At 43.5% G+C, this 16,663-nt stretch overlaps 1 protein-coding gene across 2 annotated transcripts in view; it reads left to right on the plus strand.

The window, feature by feature from the left end:
- The window catches only part of palm1a (paralemmin 1a), a 379,936-nt gene that overhangs the window by 295,435 nt on the left and 67,838 nt on the right, over nt 1-16,663 (plus strand). For both annotated transcript variants that reach the window (XM_059991689.1, XM_059991690.1), the window contains exon 4: nt 6,536-6,666. In XM_059991689.1, the coding sequence (XP_059847672.1) occupies nt 6,536-6,666 (131 nt within the window). The remainder of the gene's footprint in view (nt 1-6,535; nt 6,667-16,663) is intronic.

The raw sequence follows: 16,663 nt of genomic DNA on the forward strand, positions 1-16,663 counted from the left end.
TATGCACCAAGCATCGATGAGCTGTAGAGCAGAGAAATCAGCCCTGCAGCCCACCACATCCATTTCTGCCCACCTACACTGATCCCATTTGCCCATATCAGGACTGTGCCATTCTATACCTTGCCTCTTTATGTACATGTCTACACTTGACTTAAGAAGGACTTCATTGCCTCATCAGAGACGGAATTCAAGATAACTAACATTTTCTACTGTCAACTGCCCTTTAAAACTCCTTCTCACTTTAAACCTCTGCCTTGTTTTGATATCCCTAACTTCCAGTTATCAGCCATTGCTGAGCAAGTACAGATCCAGCTATGCTACAATTACTGAAAATCCACTGAGTATTTACAGACAAACATATGGGCAAGCATGATGAAAGTTGAACTACGAGAAAAATACCTATTTAGTCCTTAATCTAATACCAATTACAAAGCCATCCAATCCATTTCCTTTTGCCTGCTGTTCCTCTGCTCACTGTTTGATTCTGTTGGTTACAGAATTAGGGGCTCTTACACTTTGTACTTCAGCTAAAGAATCCAAGAGGCAAATCAAAAAGCTTTTGAGGTCATTCCCATCTGCCAGCTTACAGGCGGAGGCCTTATAGGTTGCTTTTCTTTCTGTATCCCTGAAACTGCTCCAGGTCTGAGATAGGAGAAGCTCAGCTTGCACAGGGCCACCTGTGCACGGCCAGAATCACCCCCTCCTACTAACTACCCAACTACTAAAGGCCAGGAAACTTCTCTGTAGTATGACAGGTCAAGGAGGCTAAGACTTTACAAGTCAAAGGACTGCAGATGCTGGAAACTTGAAATAAAAACAGAAACTGCTGGAAACACTCAGCAGGTCAGGCAGTATCTGTGGAGCGAGAAGCCAGTGAAGGCATGGAACATGGACTATTCCATGTAGGCAATGAAAAGGCAGACATAGCAGGGGATGATGTGGCTCATGGTTATACCTTGAGTTTGGCGAAAGACAGGGGAGGGTGGTGTGGAGGGGAACTAGTTATGGCTTTTTTTGAGAAAAAGCGGAGTGTATAGGGACTAGATTCTTGACGGGGGATAGAACATACATGGGCCCCAGCTATGCCTACTTTGTGTTCCAAACCTTTTCTGGTAATGCTGCTCAACTCTTTCTGCGTTACACTGATGACTGCATTGGCGCTACTTCATGCACGCATGCTGAGCTCGTTAATTTCATCAGCTTTGCCTCCAACTTTCACACTGCCCTTAAATTCACATGGTCTATTTCTCACAGCTTTCTCCCCTTTCTCAATCTCTTTGCCTCCAACGTATCTCCAATACTTTCAACATGTCGGTCCACGGCTGCCTCTGTTGCCATGACGAGGCCACTCTGAGGTTGGAGGAGCAACACCTCATATTCCATCTGGGTAGCCTCCAACCAAAGAGAGGAAATTTACCAAATTATGAAGGGTATAGATAGGGTAAACGCAAGCAGGCTTTTTACACTGAGGTTGTGTAGGAGGTCATGGGTTAAGGGTAAAAGGTGAAAAGTTTAAGGCAAACATGAGGGGAAACTACTTCACTCATAGGGTCATGAGAGTGTTGGACAAGCTGTCGGCTTGGTGTATGCAGACTTGATTTCAATGTTTAAGAGAAGTTTAGATAGGTACATGGATAGTAGGGTGATGGTCCCAGTGCAGGTCAATGGGAGTAGGCAGTTTAAATGGTTCAGCAAGGACTAGATGGGCCAAAAGGCCTGTTTCCATGCTGTACTTTTCTATGACTATATCTCTGGAGACAAGTCATTACCAATATCTTTTATAAACCTACCAACTCCCAATGTTATCTTGATATAGCTCTTTCCATCTTGTCTTCTGTAAAAATGCCATTCCCTTTTCTCAGTTCCTTTGTCTCCAACGTATCTGTGCCCATGATGAGGTTTTCTTTTCCTGGACATTAAGAGATTACCTCCTTCTTCAAAGAACAGGGTTTCTTTTTCACTACCATTGATGCTGCCTCACCCACGTCTTCGCCATTTCCCAACATTTGCTCTCACCCTACTTTCCTACTGACTTAGCAAGAATAGAGTTTTTCTTGTCCTCACCTACCACCCCATGAGCCTTTGTATTCAGCACATCATTCTCCACAACTTCTGCCATCTTCAACAGGACCCTACCACCAAACACATCTTTACCTCCCCCCCCACTCTCCACTTTCCGAGGGGACCTCTCCCTTCCCACTAAACTCCCTCCTGACACATAACCCTGCAAACTGAAGAAGTGCTACACCTGCCCATTCACCTCCTCCACCTCCATTCAGGATCCCAAATTGTCCTTGCAGGTGAGGCAACACCTCATATGTGTACCTTTTGGGGTCATCTACTGTATCCAGTGTCCCCAAAGCAGCCTCCACCACATTGATGAGACCCAATGTAGATTGGGCCCTGTAGAGCACCTTCACTCTATCAGTAAAAAGCAGGATTTTCTGGTGGCCAACCATTTTAATTCCAATCCCCATTCCCACTCCAACATGCTGGTCCGTTGTCTCCTCTACCACCCTGAACAGGCCATTCTCAGGCTGGAGGAGCACCCTCATTTTCAACATCAATTTTTCCAACCTCTGGTAACTTTCCTCCCTCCCCTTCCCTCCTCTTCAATTCCCCACTTGACCCCCTCTTACCTCTTCTCTTCCCCTCTTCTACCCATCTTCTCCCTCTGGTGTTCCTCCTCCTTTCTCCCATGGTCCACTCTCCTTTCCCATTACATTCCTGTTCTCCAGTCCTTTACCTGTTCCACCTATCACCTCCCAACTTTTTAATTCATCCCCCCTCGCACACTCACCTGGCTTTACCCGTTGCCTCTGGCTTGTACTCTATCCCCGCCATCTTATTCTGGCTTCTTCCCTTTCCTTTCCAGTCCTGATGAAGGGTCTCAGCCTGAAACATTGACTGTTTATTCAGTTCTGTAGATGTTGTCTGACTGCTGAGTTCCTCCAGCATTTTGTGTGTGTTACTCTGGGTTTCTAGCATCTGTAGCATCTTTTGTTCCTGTTCTTCTTGTCTTTTCATCTCTCCCTAGTCAACCATTCAGGGACCCAAGCATCCTTTCCAGGTGAAGGTGCAGCAGTTTCTTCCCCCAAGCTATCAGACTTCTCAATACTCAGAGTCTAAACTGACATTTGCATCATCTATTATTATCTTGTAATTTGTCCTCTACTGTGCCTATTGTCTTGTTTATTAATTATTGTACTGCCCTGCACTGTTTTGTGCACTTTATGTAGTCCTGTGCAGGTCTGTAGTCTAGTGCAGCTTTTACCTATGTTGTTTTACGTAGTCTAGTGTAGCCTTCTGCTGTCTCACATAGTCTAGTGTAGTTTTGTGTTGTTTCATGTAGCACCAGGGTCCTGGAGGAACATTGTTTCGTTTTCACTGTGTACCGTACCAGCTGTTTGTGGTCGAAATGACAGTAAACTTGAGTTACTTGTTCCAGTCTAGCATAATACATTTGGTGTTCACAATGTGGTCTCTTCCACATTCATGAAATCAAACACAGATTGGGTGATCACTGTGCAAAGGACTCGTGTTCACTCCTCAGGAGTGACCTTGGTCATCCCCTTGCTGTTTTCACTCCTCGTCCATCTCCTGCTTTGGCCTGTCCATCTGTATCCCGTACTGTTGCAATAAAGCCCAGTCAAAGCTTGGAGAACACTTCATCTTTCTTCTGGACACCGTCCAGCCTTCCCACTCAATATCAAACCCTCCAGCTTCAGGTAACTTGCTCTCCCTCTGTTTGTATCAGAACTGCACGAGGTCAGAGAAACAAAGAAGATGCTGATGCGGAAACTTGAAACAGAGAAAGAAACAGAGCGTGACCTCAGATCAGGAGGTTAATCAGATTAAATACCAGTCCTGAGCTGCTGTAGCACAGTCCAGAGTACCCAACTCCCTCACTGCAACTTCCAAATGAACTGACGATCCATCACGGTTCTGACACACACCGGAAAGGCTGACCGTCTGAGTTAGCTGGTGTGGATCCAGACCGAAGCTGCACAGAAAGGTGTTGCTCCTTGAGTTAAGGGTCACTCCTTTTCAGCAGATTGGCTGCCATTAACAAGCACTTTAACACTCTCTCCTAGTTCGTCTCCAACCTCACTTTATCTCCCTGTCCCTTCTCTCCCAAGTGTCCTAGTTTTGGTAAAGCCACACCAAGCTGATGCCCTGACCTGCTAAGCTGCATTTACTGCTTTTACATTTGGTTGGTCAATTAGCCTCCTGGTAATCATGGCCATGGTGTCACTTTGCTCTGCTGACTCCTTGAAAACTGGGCCATTTCAATATAGATTTGTTCCAGAACTCCATATGAAGTCTGTAACAAAGGTGATGGTAGAATAGAGAATAGTGCTTTGATTTTATAAAACAAAAAGCACATTGACATGAAACTCCTAACTGCATCATACCCAGATGTTGCCACAGAGAATCACAGTGTACATTAAATTCAGTAGGATTGTATCCAGTTCTGTAGGCTCATTTTGCATGTGACTGTGCTGCCTGCCTGCTTGTTATTTACAATGTGTTTGTCACTGGATTTCAAGGCTATCCCTATCTAATTTCCTGATGCAATTCGTACTGAAACATCAGGAGGCAATGATTGTTCTCAGATCAGTGCAGAAACACAGCTGTTCTGATTGGTTCATGCAGCTATTATGATAAAACAATCTCTGAAATGAGTTCATTAATTTGAAGCTGAACTGTGCATATCTATCCTGGTGTGATTTACATCTCTTCACATGTCTCGGTCTCTCCCACTGATGTAAAAGGGATCCCTACCTGAATACAAAACTACCAGGAGTAAGTGCCTGGTCTTATGCTGTTGCTGACTGATGGATCACAGGCAATAAAGATGACAGGGCTGTAAATAAATCTAAATCTGTGTTAGTGCTTTGTTCAGTGGAAAGAACCACAATTTCACTAAATACACTATTGGCAGAAGCCTTAGCATTTCTGGGCAGAGAATCTGTTCCATGGATTTATATTTAGGACCAAACTTCAGACAAACTCGTAGTTGAGGAGCAGTGGAAGCAAATGGGTAATAAATAATCTTCTGGTTTTCTGAGGACTCTGAGAAGAATTCCACATCGTCCAGACTTCATGTACAAGTATTGGCAAAATTTCTTACCCACATTATGGTATATTCAAGAAACCTTTTAAAAGTTGCCACAGATAGACTTGATAACTTGAATGAATTCAGCCTGGTACAGTTTTGGTAAGGGGATCTGTGACTTCAATACTGACCTTGCAGAGTGTTGCCGTCAGGTCCTGTCAGTATAGCCGGAACCACACTGCTGATGAGGAATGCAGGCTTATCTATCTCACTAGAACCCTTAATGCTTATTTAGTGCCTGACAAAAGGGCATAGTGCCAACAGATAGCTGGGCTGAAGTTTTTAATCTCAGCTTAATATACAAAAGATGTTATTATTTTATCAAACCACTACCACATCACTAAGGCTTGAGCTAACTTACAAATTGTGGTGAGGTTTTGACCAACTGAATGACACAGTTTAAAGTGACTCCACAGGAAGATTTTATTCTCAAGCTCTGTATTGGATATGGTTGTACCTGGTTGTGTTTCAGCAGGTGATCAGGGATGAATGAGAGCTGTAACAAATGCAAAGGGTTTCATTCAGGTCTCAAACATGGTGGCTGGCGTTCTTCAGCTGATGGTGGCCCCAGCTCATCAAAATGGTAGGCAAGGAATTTCAATCAGGGCGAGAGATGTTCAAGGGATAGAGCCAGGAACTTCTGGATAGATGAGCTGATAAAACCAACATAAGTGGTACCCATGGAAATTGAATCATTTCAATGACCAATGTTCTAACTAACAGAGGAAGTTTCCAAGATTGAAACCTTTATGAGCATCTACGTTGAGCTGGGTGATCTCTTGTTCTGCTCCCTTGGAACTCCAAGTCTGAGTGTGAAGGCAGAATGAAGGCTTTGGACAACCAGGCCATTTAAGACGGTTCATCCCACTCCCCTGTTCTTATTTTGTATTTTTACTCAAACTATAAATTAGGTTAACCAACAAACTAGGCAGAAACTTGGAAAAAGAAGAGGAGGAGTAACTGGGAGATGGATGAATGGGGTGTTATGGCACCAACAATGGGTTTGGGCCCAGTCCAAGATTAGCCAATCACTGATAATTGAGGAGTGGGAGCTTTGTAGAAATAATTGTCAACACCAGGTGCAATCACATAACAATAATATTTGTGGAAAGTATACAAGAATGTAAGTGCAGGATACAAAAAAGAAAATCAATTTTCAGTCACGATCTATCTGTTAGTATTGATTGGATAAAAACTGGGTGCAGTTATATCTCAGAGCAAGGTGAAAGAGAAGTTGACAAACTTTTCACCCATTGAAAATAGAAAGGTAAATTGGACAAGCCTGCTACCAACTGCATCATTATGACTGCTAGTCCACCCATGTATTCAAGGAGAGCGCAGAACTCATGGAATACTGAGTTCTGTCCCTCTTCCACTCTGTAGCTCCAGCTGATTCCAATTTCTTATCTTCAACAGTCTAAGGCTCTGCGGGAACGATGGCTCCTGGAAGGAACTCCTTCTTCTACATCAGAGGAGGACCAGGGAATGAATAAACAGTTTCAAGAGGACAACATTAAAACAAAACAGTTGGAGGAAACCATCCAGAGGTAACTGGCACAATATCTATGGTCAATATGCTCCTAATATGAATTGTCACCTGTCAATTTATTACTGACTGCTGGGACTGGTTAACTGTGCATGTGACAAGAGGTAGCATCATTTACTAGATGTACCCCACTGGTAGATGTAATCAGGGGATTTTATATTAGCATAATTGGCATGGCTCTGAGGTAAACGGTAAAATAAAGGGGCCTGGGAAAACCTATCCGTAATTTGTTGGAAGTGGCATCGCAGGAAGGCAGGGTCATAAGGAGAGTTTTTGGCACATTGGCATAAATCAAAACATCATAAGTCAGAGTACAGGAGTTGGAACGCGTTGAAGCTGTACAAGATGTTGGTGAGGCAGAATTTGGTGTATCGTGTGCAGTTCTGGTCACCTACCTACAGGAGAGATATCAATAAACTTGGAAAAGCCCAGAGAAAATTTATAAGGATTTTGTCGGGACTTGACCTGAGTTATAAGGAAAGGTTGAATAAGTTATAATTTTATTCATTAAAGAATATGAGAATAAGGAGAGATCTTATAGAGGTCTATGAAGTTATGGGGGGTAGAGATAAGGTGAAAGAATTCAGCTTTTTTCCCCCTGAGGCTGGTGAGATGGGAACTAGAGGTCACCTTGTGAAAGGTGAAATATTTAAGGGGAATCTGCAGAGAAACTTCCTCACTCAAAGGCTGGTGCAACTGTGAAACAAGCTTTAGGTGGAAGTGGTAGATGTGGCTATTATTTAAAATAAGTTTGGATAAGTACATGGATTGGAGGGATAGAGTCCAGATTTCACAACATGTGCATTTTGTTAAGACAATAAGGTGCTCAGATCTGACTTGATGAGACAGAGAAACAGCAACACCAGTTATCTACTTAGAACTGCAAAATTGTGTTCATGAGCACCGTTCAAAGTAAATTTTATTATCGAAGTACATATATGACACTATATACAGCCCTAAGATTCATTTTCTTGTAGGCATAGTCAACAAATCTATAGAATAATAATTCTCAATGAAGGACTGCCCAGCTAGAGCGTTCAACCAGAATGCAGAAGTCAACAAATTGTGCAAATACAAACAGAAGAAACAATAATAATAAATAAATAAGCAATAAATATTGAGAACATGAGATGAAGAGCCCTTGAAAATGTGTCCATTGGTTCTGAGAATATTTCAATGATGGGGCCAGTGAAGTTGGGTGAACTTATCCCCTTTGGTTCAAGAGCCTGATAGTTGAAGGGTTGTAACTGTTCCTGAACCTGGTAGTGCAACTCCTGGGGCTCCTGTATCTTCTTCCTAATGGCAGCAGTGAGAAAAGAGCATGACCTGGGTGGTGGGGGTCCCTGATGATGGATGCTGCTGTCTTGCGACAGCATTTCATGTAGATGTGCTCAATGGTTGAGAGGGCTTTACCCGTGATGGACTGGGCCATATCTACTACTTTTTGTAGAATTTTCAATTCAAGGGTATTGGTGTTTCCATACCAGGCCATAATGCAGCCAGTCAGTATACTCTCCACTGCACAGCTAAAGAAATTTAGTATTAGATGTCATGCCGAATCTCTGCAAACTACTAAAAAAGTAGAAGAGCTGCTGTGCTTTCTTTGTAATTGCCCTTACATGCTGAATCCAGGACAGGTCCTCCGAAATAATAATACTGACCCTCTCCACCTCCGATCCTCTGATGAGAACTGGCTCGTAGACCTCTGGTTTCCTTCTCCAGAAGTCTTTATCCAGCTCCTTGGTCCTGCTGACATTGGGTGAGAGGTCATTGTTCTGACACAACTCAGTCAAGTTTTCATTCTCCCTCCTATATGCTGATTCATCACCACCTTTGATTCAGCCAACAACAGTGGTGTCGTCAGCAAACTTAAATATGGTATTGGAGCTGTGCTTAGCCACACAATCATAAGTATAAAGTAAGTAGAGCAGGGGACTAAGCATACAGCCTTGTGGTTCACCTGTGCTGATGGAGATCGTGGAGGAGATGTTGCCAATCTAAACTGACTGGGCTCTGCAAGTGAAGAAATCCAGGATCGAATTGTACAAGGAGGTTCAGAGGCCAAGGTCTTAGAGCTTATTGATCAGTTTTGAGAGAATAATGGTATTGAATGCTGAGGTTTGATCGATAAAGAGCATCTTGATGTTTGCATCTTTGCTGCCAGATAATCCAGGGTTGAGTGAAGAGCCAACGAAATGGCACCTGCTGTGGTCCTGTTGCTCTGGTAAGCAAAATGGATCCGATCTAAGTTGCTCAGGCAAGAGTCGAGGTGTTTCATCGCCAGCCTGTCACTACTGGGTAATAGTCATTGAGGCAGATCACCAAGCTCTTCTTGAACACCAGTATAACTGAAGCCTTTTCAAGCAGGTGGATTCCACTACCATGCTCCTACCGTCACAACCAACGTTCCCTCTAATTTTTAGTAGTCAGTGTGCACAAAAATCTTATGTGCTGCAGATTTTTTTCCTGTAACAGAAGTATGTGCACACGGAATGCACACGTGGCACAGTTTATGTAGGTTTACAAAATATTTGACATAAAACTGCACAGAATAACAACAAAATAACATACATATTTAAGGCATTCAGTTATTTTTTCTCTCTCCTGTCTTTGGCATTTACCCATTCTTTGTAAACTCTATCTAGACTAACAGAACTTCCATCCAATTTTGATTCTCATTAACATATCCAAACAACATTCACCTAAATGGTTTCTCAGCTTGTTTTTGAGTTGATTCATTAGGCTAAAGCCTCTCTCGCAGTCCGCACTAAACGCAAGAAATATTCCCCCAATGTCCATCAACTGTGCAAGGTTGCAAAACTGTTCATTTTGAAGTACAAATGCCACCGTTTGAGCAAAGTTTGAAATCAGTCTGGGTTTAATTTTTTCTTACACGGAAAATTTGAAATCATTAAACTAACTATTACAGTATTTTCAGCTAGAAAATCCCATGATATCTTAGACATAAAGTATTCATTGCCAAATGTGAAGTTTATGATATGAACACTGTCCGCCAAAGATGGCTGCCGCCGTGATGCAGCTGTACAAACCGGAACAGGAAAGGTGAGGTGACGTAAATTAGTGACGTGCATTGTGATATTTGAAAAACTGACTAACTAGTTAACAAAAACATTTAGCTATAAGATTATTTTCAATAATTATTAATTACTACATTATTTTAGGTAACTAACCTTTTGTGCACTCATTAATTTCCTTTGTGCACTGGTTGAAAAATGTGTGCATGCACACACGGGCACAACTAAGAGGGGACATCGGTCACAACATGAGTTGAGGCTGATCTGACATAATTATATATAGGACTTCTGTCACACTTTGTGTTCAGTTTCTTGGAGTTCAATAAATGAGTTGTTACAGTTATGCCTCACATCATTCTATTTGTGAAAACCTACAATGGTAAACAAGCCCTGCCACAACTGTTGTGGATCCTTTGTTGATTCAGGTTTGGTCCAGAATTGCTACTTCACCTGTGAGATGGCTTTCCTGGACCTCTTGTAACTTTCTTGGTTACCAGACTGGAACGCCTCTGATCTGGCTTTCAGCAGATTTTGGATCTCATGGTTCATCCAGGGCTTCTGATTGGGAAGACTGAATGATTTTGTGGGGACAGACTAATCTACAGCTGTTTTAATAAAGTCTGTTACAACAATGATGTATTCATTCGGATCCCTAGATGAACACAGCCCAGTCCACTGACTCGAAGCAATCCAACAGCCACTGCTCTTCTTCCTGCAATCACCTCTTTGTTGTCCTAATCTCTGGAGCCTTGCCCTTTAGCCTCTGCGTGTACACAGGTCAGAGAAGCACAACCTTTGGCTTGTTAGGGAGAGTGCGGAGATGATAGACAGGAGCTACAAGCAGGTAGTCACCTCAGGGCCACAGGGGACAGATAAGTGGGTGACCGTCAGGAGAAGGAAGGAAGGGCGTCAGATAGTGGAGAGAACCCCTGTGGCTGTCGTGCCTCTGGCCCTGTGGGTCAGAATGGTAGGGAACGGAAGAGGAGGTCAGCGGTAATAGGGGACTCTATATTTGGGGGACAGACAGGTGATTCTGTGGGTGTGAAAAAGAAACAAGGATGGTAGTTTGCCCCCCAGATGCCAGGGTTCATGATGTTTCTGAGCGTGTCCACAATATCCTGAAATGGAGGGTGAGCAGCCAGAGGTCTTGGTACAAATTGGTACCAACAACATTGGAGAAAAAAGGTGGAGGTCCTGAAAGCAGGATACAGGGAGTTAGGAAGAAGCAGGACCTCAAAGGTAGTAATCTCAGGATTGCTGCCTGTGCCACACGACAGTGAGTATAGGAATAGAATGAGGGGGAGGCTGAATGTGTGGCTAAAGGATTGGAGCAGGGGGCAGAGATCTAGATTTTATGATTATTAGGACCTCTTCTGTGGCAGGTGTGTTCTGTACAAAAAGGACGGGTTGCACTTGAATCGAAGGGGGACCAATATCCTGTTGGGGAGGTTTGCCAATGCGATTGTGGAGGGAACTGAAGTGAAGAGGCAGAGGATAGAGAGGTTGGAGCACAAGTAGAGAGCTTGTCGGGTTTGTGAGAAGGATAGGCAGATGATAGAGCGAAGTTGCACTCAGCCTGATGGTTTGAGATGAGTCTATTTTAATGCAAGGAGTATCGTAAACAAGGCAGATGAACTTAGAGCGTGGATCAATACGTGGAACTATGACATTGTGGCCGTGACAGAGACTTCGATGTCTCAGGGGCAGAAATGGCTGCTGAGTGTACCAGGCTGATGTTTCAAAAAGAACAGAGAGGGAACCAAAAGAGATAGGGGTGTGGCATTGCTAATTAGGGATAGTGTCACGTCTGCAGAAAAGGAGGAAGTCTTGGAGGGATTGTCTACTGAGTCAGTGTAGGTGGAAGTCAGAAACAGGAAAGGGGCAATAATTCTACCAGGTGTTTTTATTGACCCACACCCCCCCCCCCCAATAGTAAAAGGGATATTGAGGAGCAGATAAGGAGGCAGATTCTGGAACGGGGCAATAATAACAGGGTTGTTGTGGACGGGAGATTTTAACTTTCCTAATATTGACTGGCATCTCCTCAGCACAGGGGTTTAGATGGGGTAGAGTTTGTTAGGTGTATTCAGGAAGATTTCCTGTAGATAAGTCAACTGGAGGAGAGACTGTACTTGATCTGGTATTGAGAAACAAACCTGGTCAAGTGTTAGATCTCTCAGTGGGAGAGCATTTTGGTGATAGTGACCAAAACTCTATCTCCTTCACCATAGTGCTGGTGAGGAATAGGAGCAAACAATTTGGGAAAACATTTAATTGGGGCAGGATAAAATACGATGCTATTAGGCAGAAACTTGGGAGCAAATGTTCTCAGGGAAATGCATGGCAGAAATGTGGCAAATATTCAGGGATCATTTGTGTGGATTTCAGCATAGGTATGCTCCATTGAGGCAGGGAAAGGATGGTAGGGTTAAAGAACCATGGTGTGGAAAATCTAGTTAAGAAGAAAAGCTTATGAAAGGTTCAAGAGTCTAGGTACTGTTAGAGCTCCAGAAAATTACAAGGTTGCTAGGAAGGAGCTTAAAAATGGAATTAGGAGAGCCAAAGGGGTTAGGTGAGCAGGATTAGGGAAAACCCCAAGGCATTCTACAAGTATGTGAAGAGCAAGAGGACGAGCCTTGTGAGAATAGGACCAATCAGGTGTGATAGTGATAATGTGTGCATGGATATAGACGAGGTAGCGGAGGTACTTAATGGATACTTTGCTTCCAAAATTTATCAGGGAAAAGGACCTTAGCAATTGTGGGGTTGACTTACAGTGGACTGAAATGCTCGAGCATGTAGATATTAAGGAAGAGGACGTGCTGGAGCTTATGAAAAGCATTAAGTTAGATAAGTCACTGGGATCAGATGAGATGTACCCCAGGCTACTGTGGGGAGCAAAGGGAGAGATTATTGAGCCTGTTGTGATGATCTTTGCATCATCAATAGGGACGGGAGAAGTGCTGGAGGATTGGAGGGTTGCAAATGTTGTTCCCTTGTTCAAGAAATGGAGAAAAGATAACCCAGGAAATTATAGACCAGTGAGTCTGACTTCAGTGGTGGACAAATTGTTGGAGACGATCCTGAGAGGCAGGATTTATGATTGGAGATAGTCAGCACGGCTTTGCCATGGGCAAGTCATGCATTACGAGCCTGATTGAATTCTTTGAGTATGTAATAACACACATTGATGAAGGTAGAGCAGTGGATGCAGTGTATATGGATTTCAGTAAGGCATTTGATAAGAGTCCCCATGCAAGGCTCATTCAGAAAGTAAGTAGGCAGGGGATCCAAGGAGACCTTGCTTTGTGGATCCAGAACTGGCTTGCCCATAGAAGGCAAAGGGTGGTTGTAGTTGGTTTGTATTCTGCATGGAGGTCAGTGACTATTGGTGTTCTGTAGTGATCTGTTCTGGGACCCCTCCTCTTTGTGATTTGTATAAATGACCTGGACGAGGAAGTAAAAGGATGGGTTAGTAAGTTTGATCGTGACACAAAGGTTGAGAGTGTTATGGATAGTCTATAGGGTTGTCAAAGGTTACAGCCGAACATTGATAGCTAGGCTAAGAAGTGGCAGATAGATTTCAACCCAGTGTGAAGTGATTCATTTTGGTAGGTCCAATTTGAAGACAGATATAATATTAATGGTAAGTCTCTTGGCAGTGTAGAGGATCTGAGAGATCTTGGGGTCCATGTCCATAGGACACTCAAATCTGCTGCGTAGATTGACAGTGTTGTTAAGGAGGCGTATGGTGTGTTGGCCTTCATCAACCGTGGGATTGAGATCAAGAGTCATGAGGTAATGTTACAGCTATACAAGATCTTAGTTAGACCCCACTTGGAGTACTGTGCTCAGTTCTGGTCCCCTCACTACAGGAAGGATGTGGATGCCATAGAAAGGGTGCAGAGGAGAATTACAAGGATGTCGCCTGGATTGGAGGGCGTACCTTATGAGAATAGGTTGAGTGAACTTGACCTTTTCTCCTTGGAGCGATGGAAGATGAGAGGATATCTGATAGAGATGTATAAGATGATGAGGGGCATTGATCATGTGGATAGCCAGAGGCTTTATCTCAGGGCTGAAATGGCTAACATGAGGGGGCATTGTTTTAAGGTGCTTGGAAATAGGTACCAAGGGGATGTCAGGGGTAAGTTTTTCCACACAGAGAGTGGTGGGTGCGTGGAATGCACTGCCAGCGGTGGTGGTGATAGCAGATACAATAGGGTCTTTTAACAGCCCCTTAGATAGGTACATGGTGCTTAGAAAAGTAGAGGGCTATGTGGTAGGGAAATTCTAGGCAGTTTCTAGAGTAGGTTACATGTTCGGGGCAACATTGTGGGCCAAAGGGCCTGTAATGTGCTGCAGATTTCTATATTCTCTGTTAAGTGATCAGATTTCCCGAAATGTGATATGGGCATGGAACTGCTGACATTTCTTATTTTACTGTAACAGTGGTTTAGTATGTTGGAACCTCTGGTGCTACAGGTTATATGCTGATGGTAATTAGGCAGGGTTTTCTTCAAGCAAGCTTGTTTGAAGTCTCTGACTAAGATTTGAAATGTGTCAGGATGGACTGTTTCTTGTTTGGAGACAGAACAGAGCAAGCATTGAAATACTTATCTGGGTATGGGCAGGCCCCGCTCACTGCAGCACACCTCCTGTTCTGCCATTGAAATACTTATCTGGGTATGGGCAGGCCCCGCTCACTGCAGCACACCTCCTGTTCTGCCATTGAAATACTTATCTGGGTATGGGCAGGCCCCGCTCACTGCAGCACACCTCCTGTTCTGCCATTGAAATACTTATCTGGGTATGGGCAGGCCCCGCTCACTGCAGCACACCTCCTGTTCTGCCATTGAAATACTTATCTGGGTATGGGCAGGCCCCGCTCACTGCAGCACACCTCCTGTTCTGCCATTGAAATACTTATCTGGGTATGGGCAGGCCCCGCTCACTGCAGCACACCTCCTGTTCTGCCATTGAAATACTTATCTGGGTATGGGCAGGCCCCGCTCACTGCAGCACACCTCCTGTTCTGCCATTGAAATACTTATCTGGGTATGGGCAGGCCCCGCTCACTGCAGCACACCTCCTGTTCTGCCATTGAAATACTTATCTGGGTATGGGCAGGCCCCGCTCACTGCAGCACACCTCCTGTTCTGCCATTGAAATACTTATCTGGGTATGGGCAGGCCTCGCTCACTGCAGCACACCTCCTGTTCTGCCAGTCCGCGGGACTGCTTGATGGTAAAGCTCAAAAAGCTACCCCTCGAATGCTCTATTTTATACCCTTTCCGTTGATATTAAATGGTGCAATAAGTGAACCAATACATAGCACCATGTCAATCCACCCAGTCAGAACCAATCATCACTTGTCACCACTCTTCACGAGTCCCACCTGTGTTGAACTAATCTTCATGTTGTTTAGACAGTAGTAATCAAAGCTCCTGCAGCCAGTTCTGTTACATTCAAGGCCACAGTGGTGGTGAGATATTCAACAAGCATAGAGATTAACCCTTTAAAACCCTTTTCAGATATATAAAGAGTAAATGAGAGGAAAGAGTGGATATTGGACCACTGGAAAATGAGATTGGAGAGAATGTGCAACAAAGAAATGGTGGACGATCTTAGTAGGTATTTTGCATCAGTCTTCACTGTGGAAGACATGAGCAGTAAGCCAGAAATTTGAGAGCATCAGGGGGCAGAAATGAGAGTAGTTTTTATTTACAAGGAAAAGGCACTTGAGAAACTGAAATATTTAAAGGTAGATAAGTCACCTGGACAGATGGACTAAACCCCAGGGTTCATAAAGAGGTAGCTGAAAAGATTGTGGAGACAGTTGTAATGATCTTTAAAGAATCACTAGATTCTGATATGATTCCAGAGGACTGCAAATTTGTAAATGTCACTCCGCTCTTTAAGAAGTGTGGGAGGCAGAAGAAAGAAAATTATAGGCTGACTTCAGTGGTTGGGAAGATGTTGGAGATGGTTTCATTTACCTGGAGGCACATGATAAATAGGCCAAAGTCAGCATGGTTTCCTTTAGGGGAAATCTTGCCTGACAAATCTGTTGGAATTCTTTGAGGAAATAACAGGCAGATAGACAAAGGGAAGTCAGTGGATGTTGTTTACTTGGATTTTCAGAAGGCTTTTGACAAGATATCACATATGAGGCTGCTTAACAAGAGAAGACCCCAAGATGCTAGCATGAATAGAGGATTGGTTGACTGACAGGAGGCAAAGAGTCAAAATAAGAGGCCTTTCTGGTTGGCTACCAGTGACTAGTGGTGTTCTGCAGGAACCACATCTTTTTACATTTTATGTCAATGATTTGGATGGCAGAGTAGAGGGCTTTGTGGCAAATTTTGCAGATGATATGAAGGCAGGTGGAAGGGCAGGTAGTTTTGAGGAAGCAGGGACAAAGAAATGGCAGATGGAATATAGTGTAGAGAAGTGTATGGTAATGCACTTTGGTAGAAGGAATAAAGATGTAAACTATTTTTCAAACAGGAAGAAAATTCAGAAATCATAGGTGCAAAGAGACTTGGGAGTCCTTGTGCAGAATTCTCTTCAGGTTAACTTGCAGGTTGAGTTGTTGGTGAAGAAGGCAAATGCAATGTTAATACATCAGATCAAGTCAAGTCACTTTTATTGTCATTTCGACCATAACTGCTGGTACAGTACATAGTAAAAATGAGACAACATTTTTCAAGACCAGGGTGTTACATGACACAGTACGAAAACTAGACTGAACTACACAAAAAAAAACACAGAGAAAAAAAACACACAACTACACTAGTCTGCAGACCTACTCAGGACTGCATAAACTGCACAAAACAGTGCAAGCATTACAATAAATAATAAACAGGACAATAGGGCAAGGTGTCAGTCCAGACTGTGGGTATTGAGAAGTCTGATAACTTGGGAAAGAAACTGTTGCATAGTCTGGTCATGAATGCTTCG

This window comes from Hypanus sabinus, chromosome 16 (assembly GCF_030144855.1).
Source record: "Hypanus sabinus isolate sHypSab1 chromosome 16, sHypSab1.hap1, whole genome shotgun sequence".
Taxonomy (NCBI): Eukaryota; Metazoa; Chordata; class Chondrichthyes; order Myliobatiformes; family Dasyatidae; genus Hypanus; species Hypanus sabinus.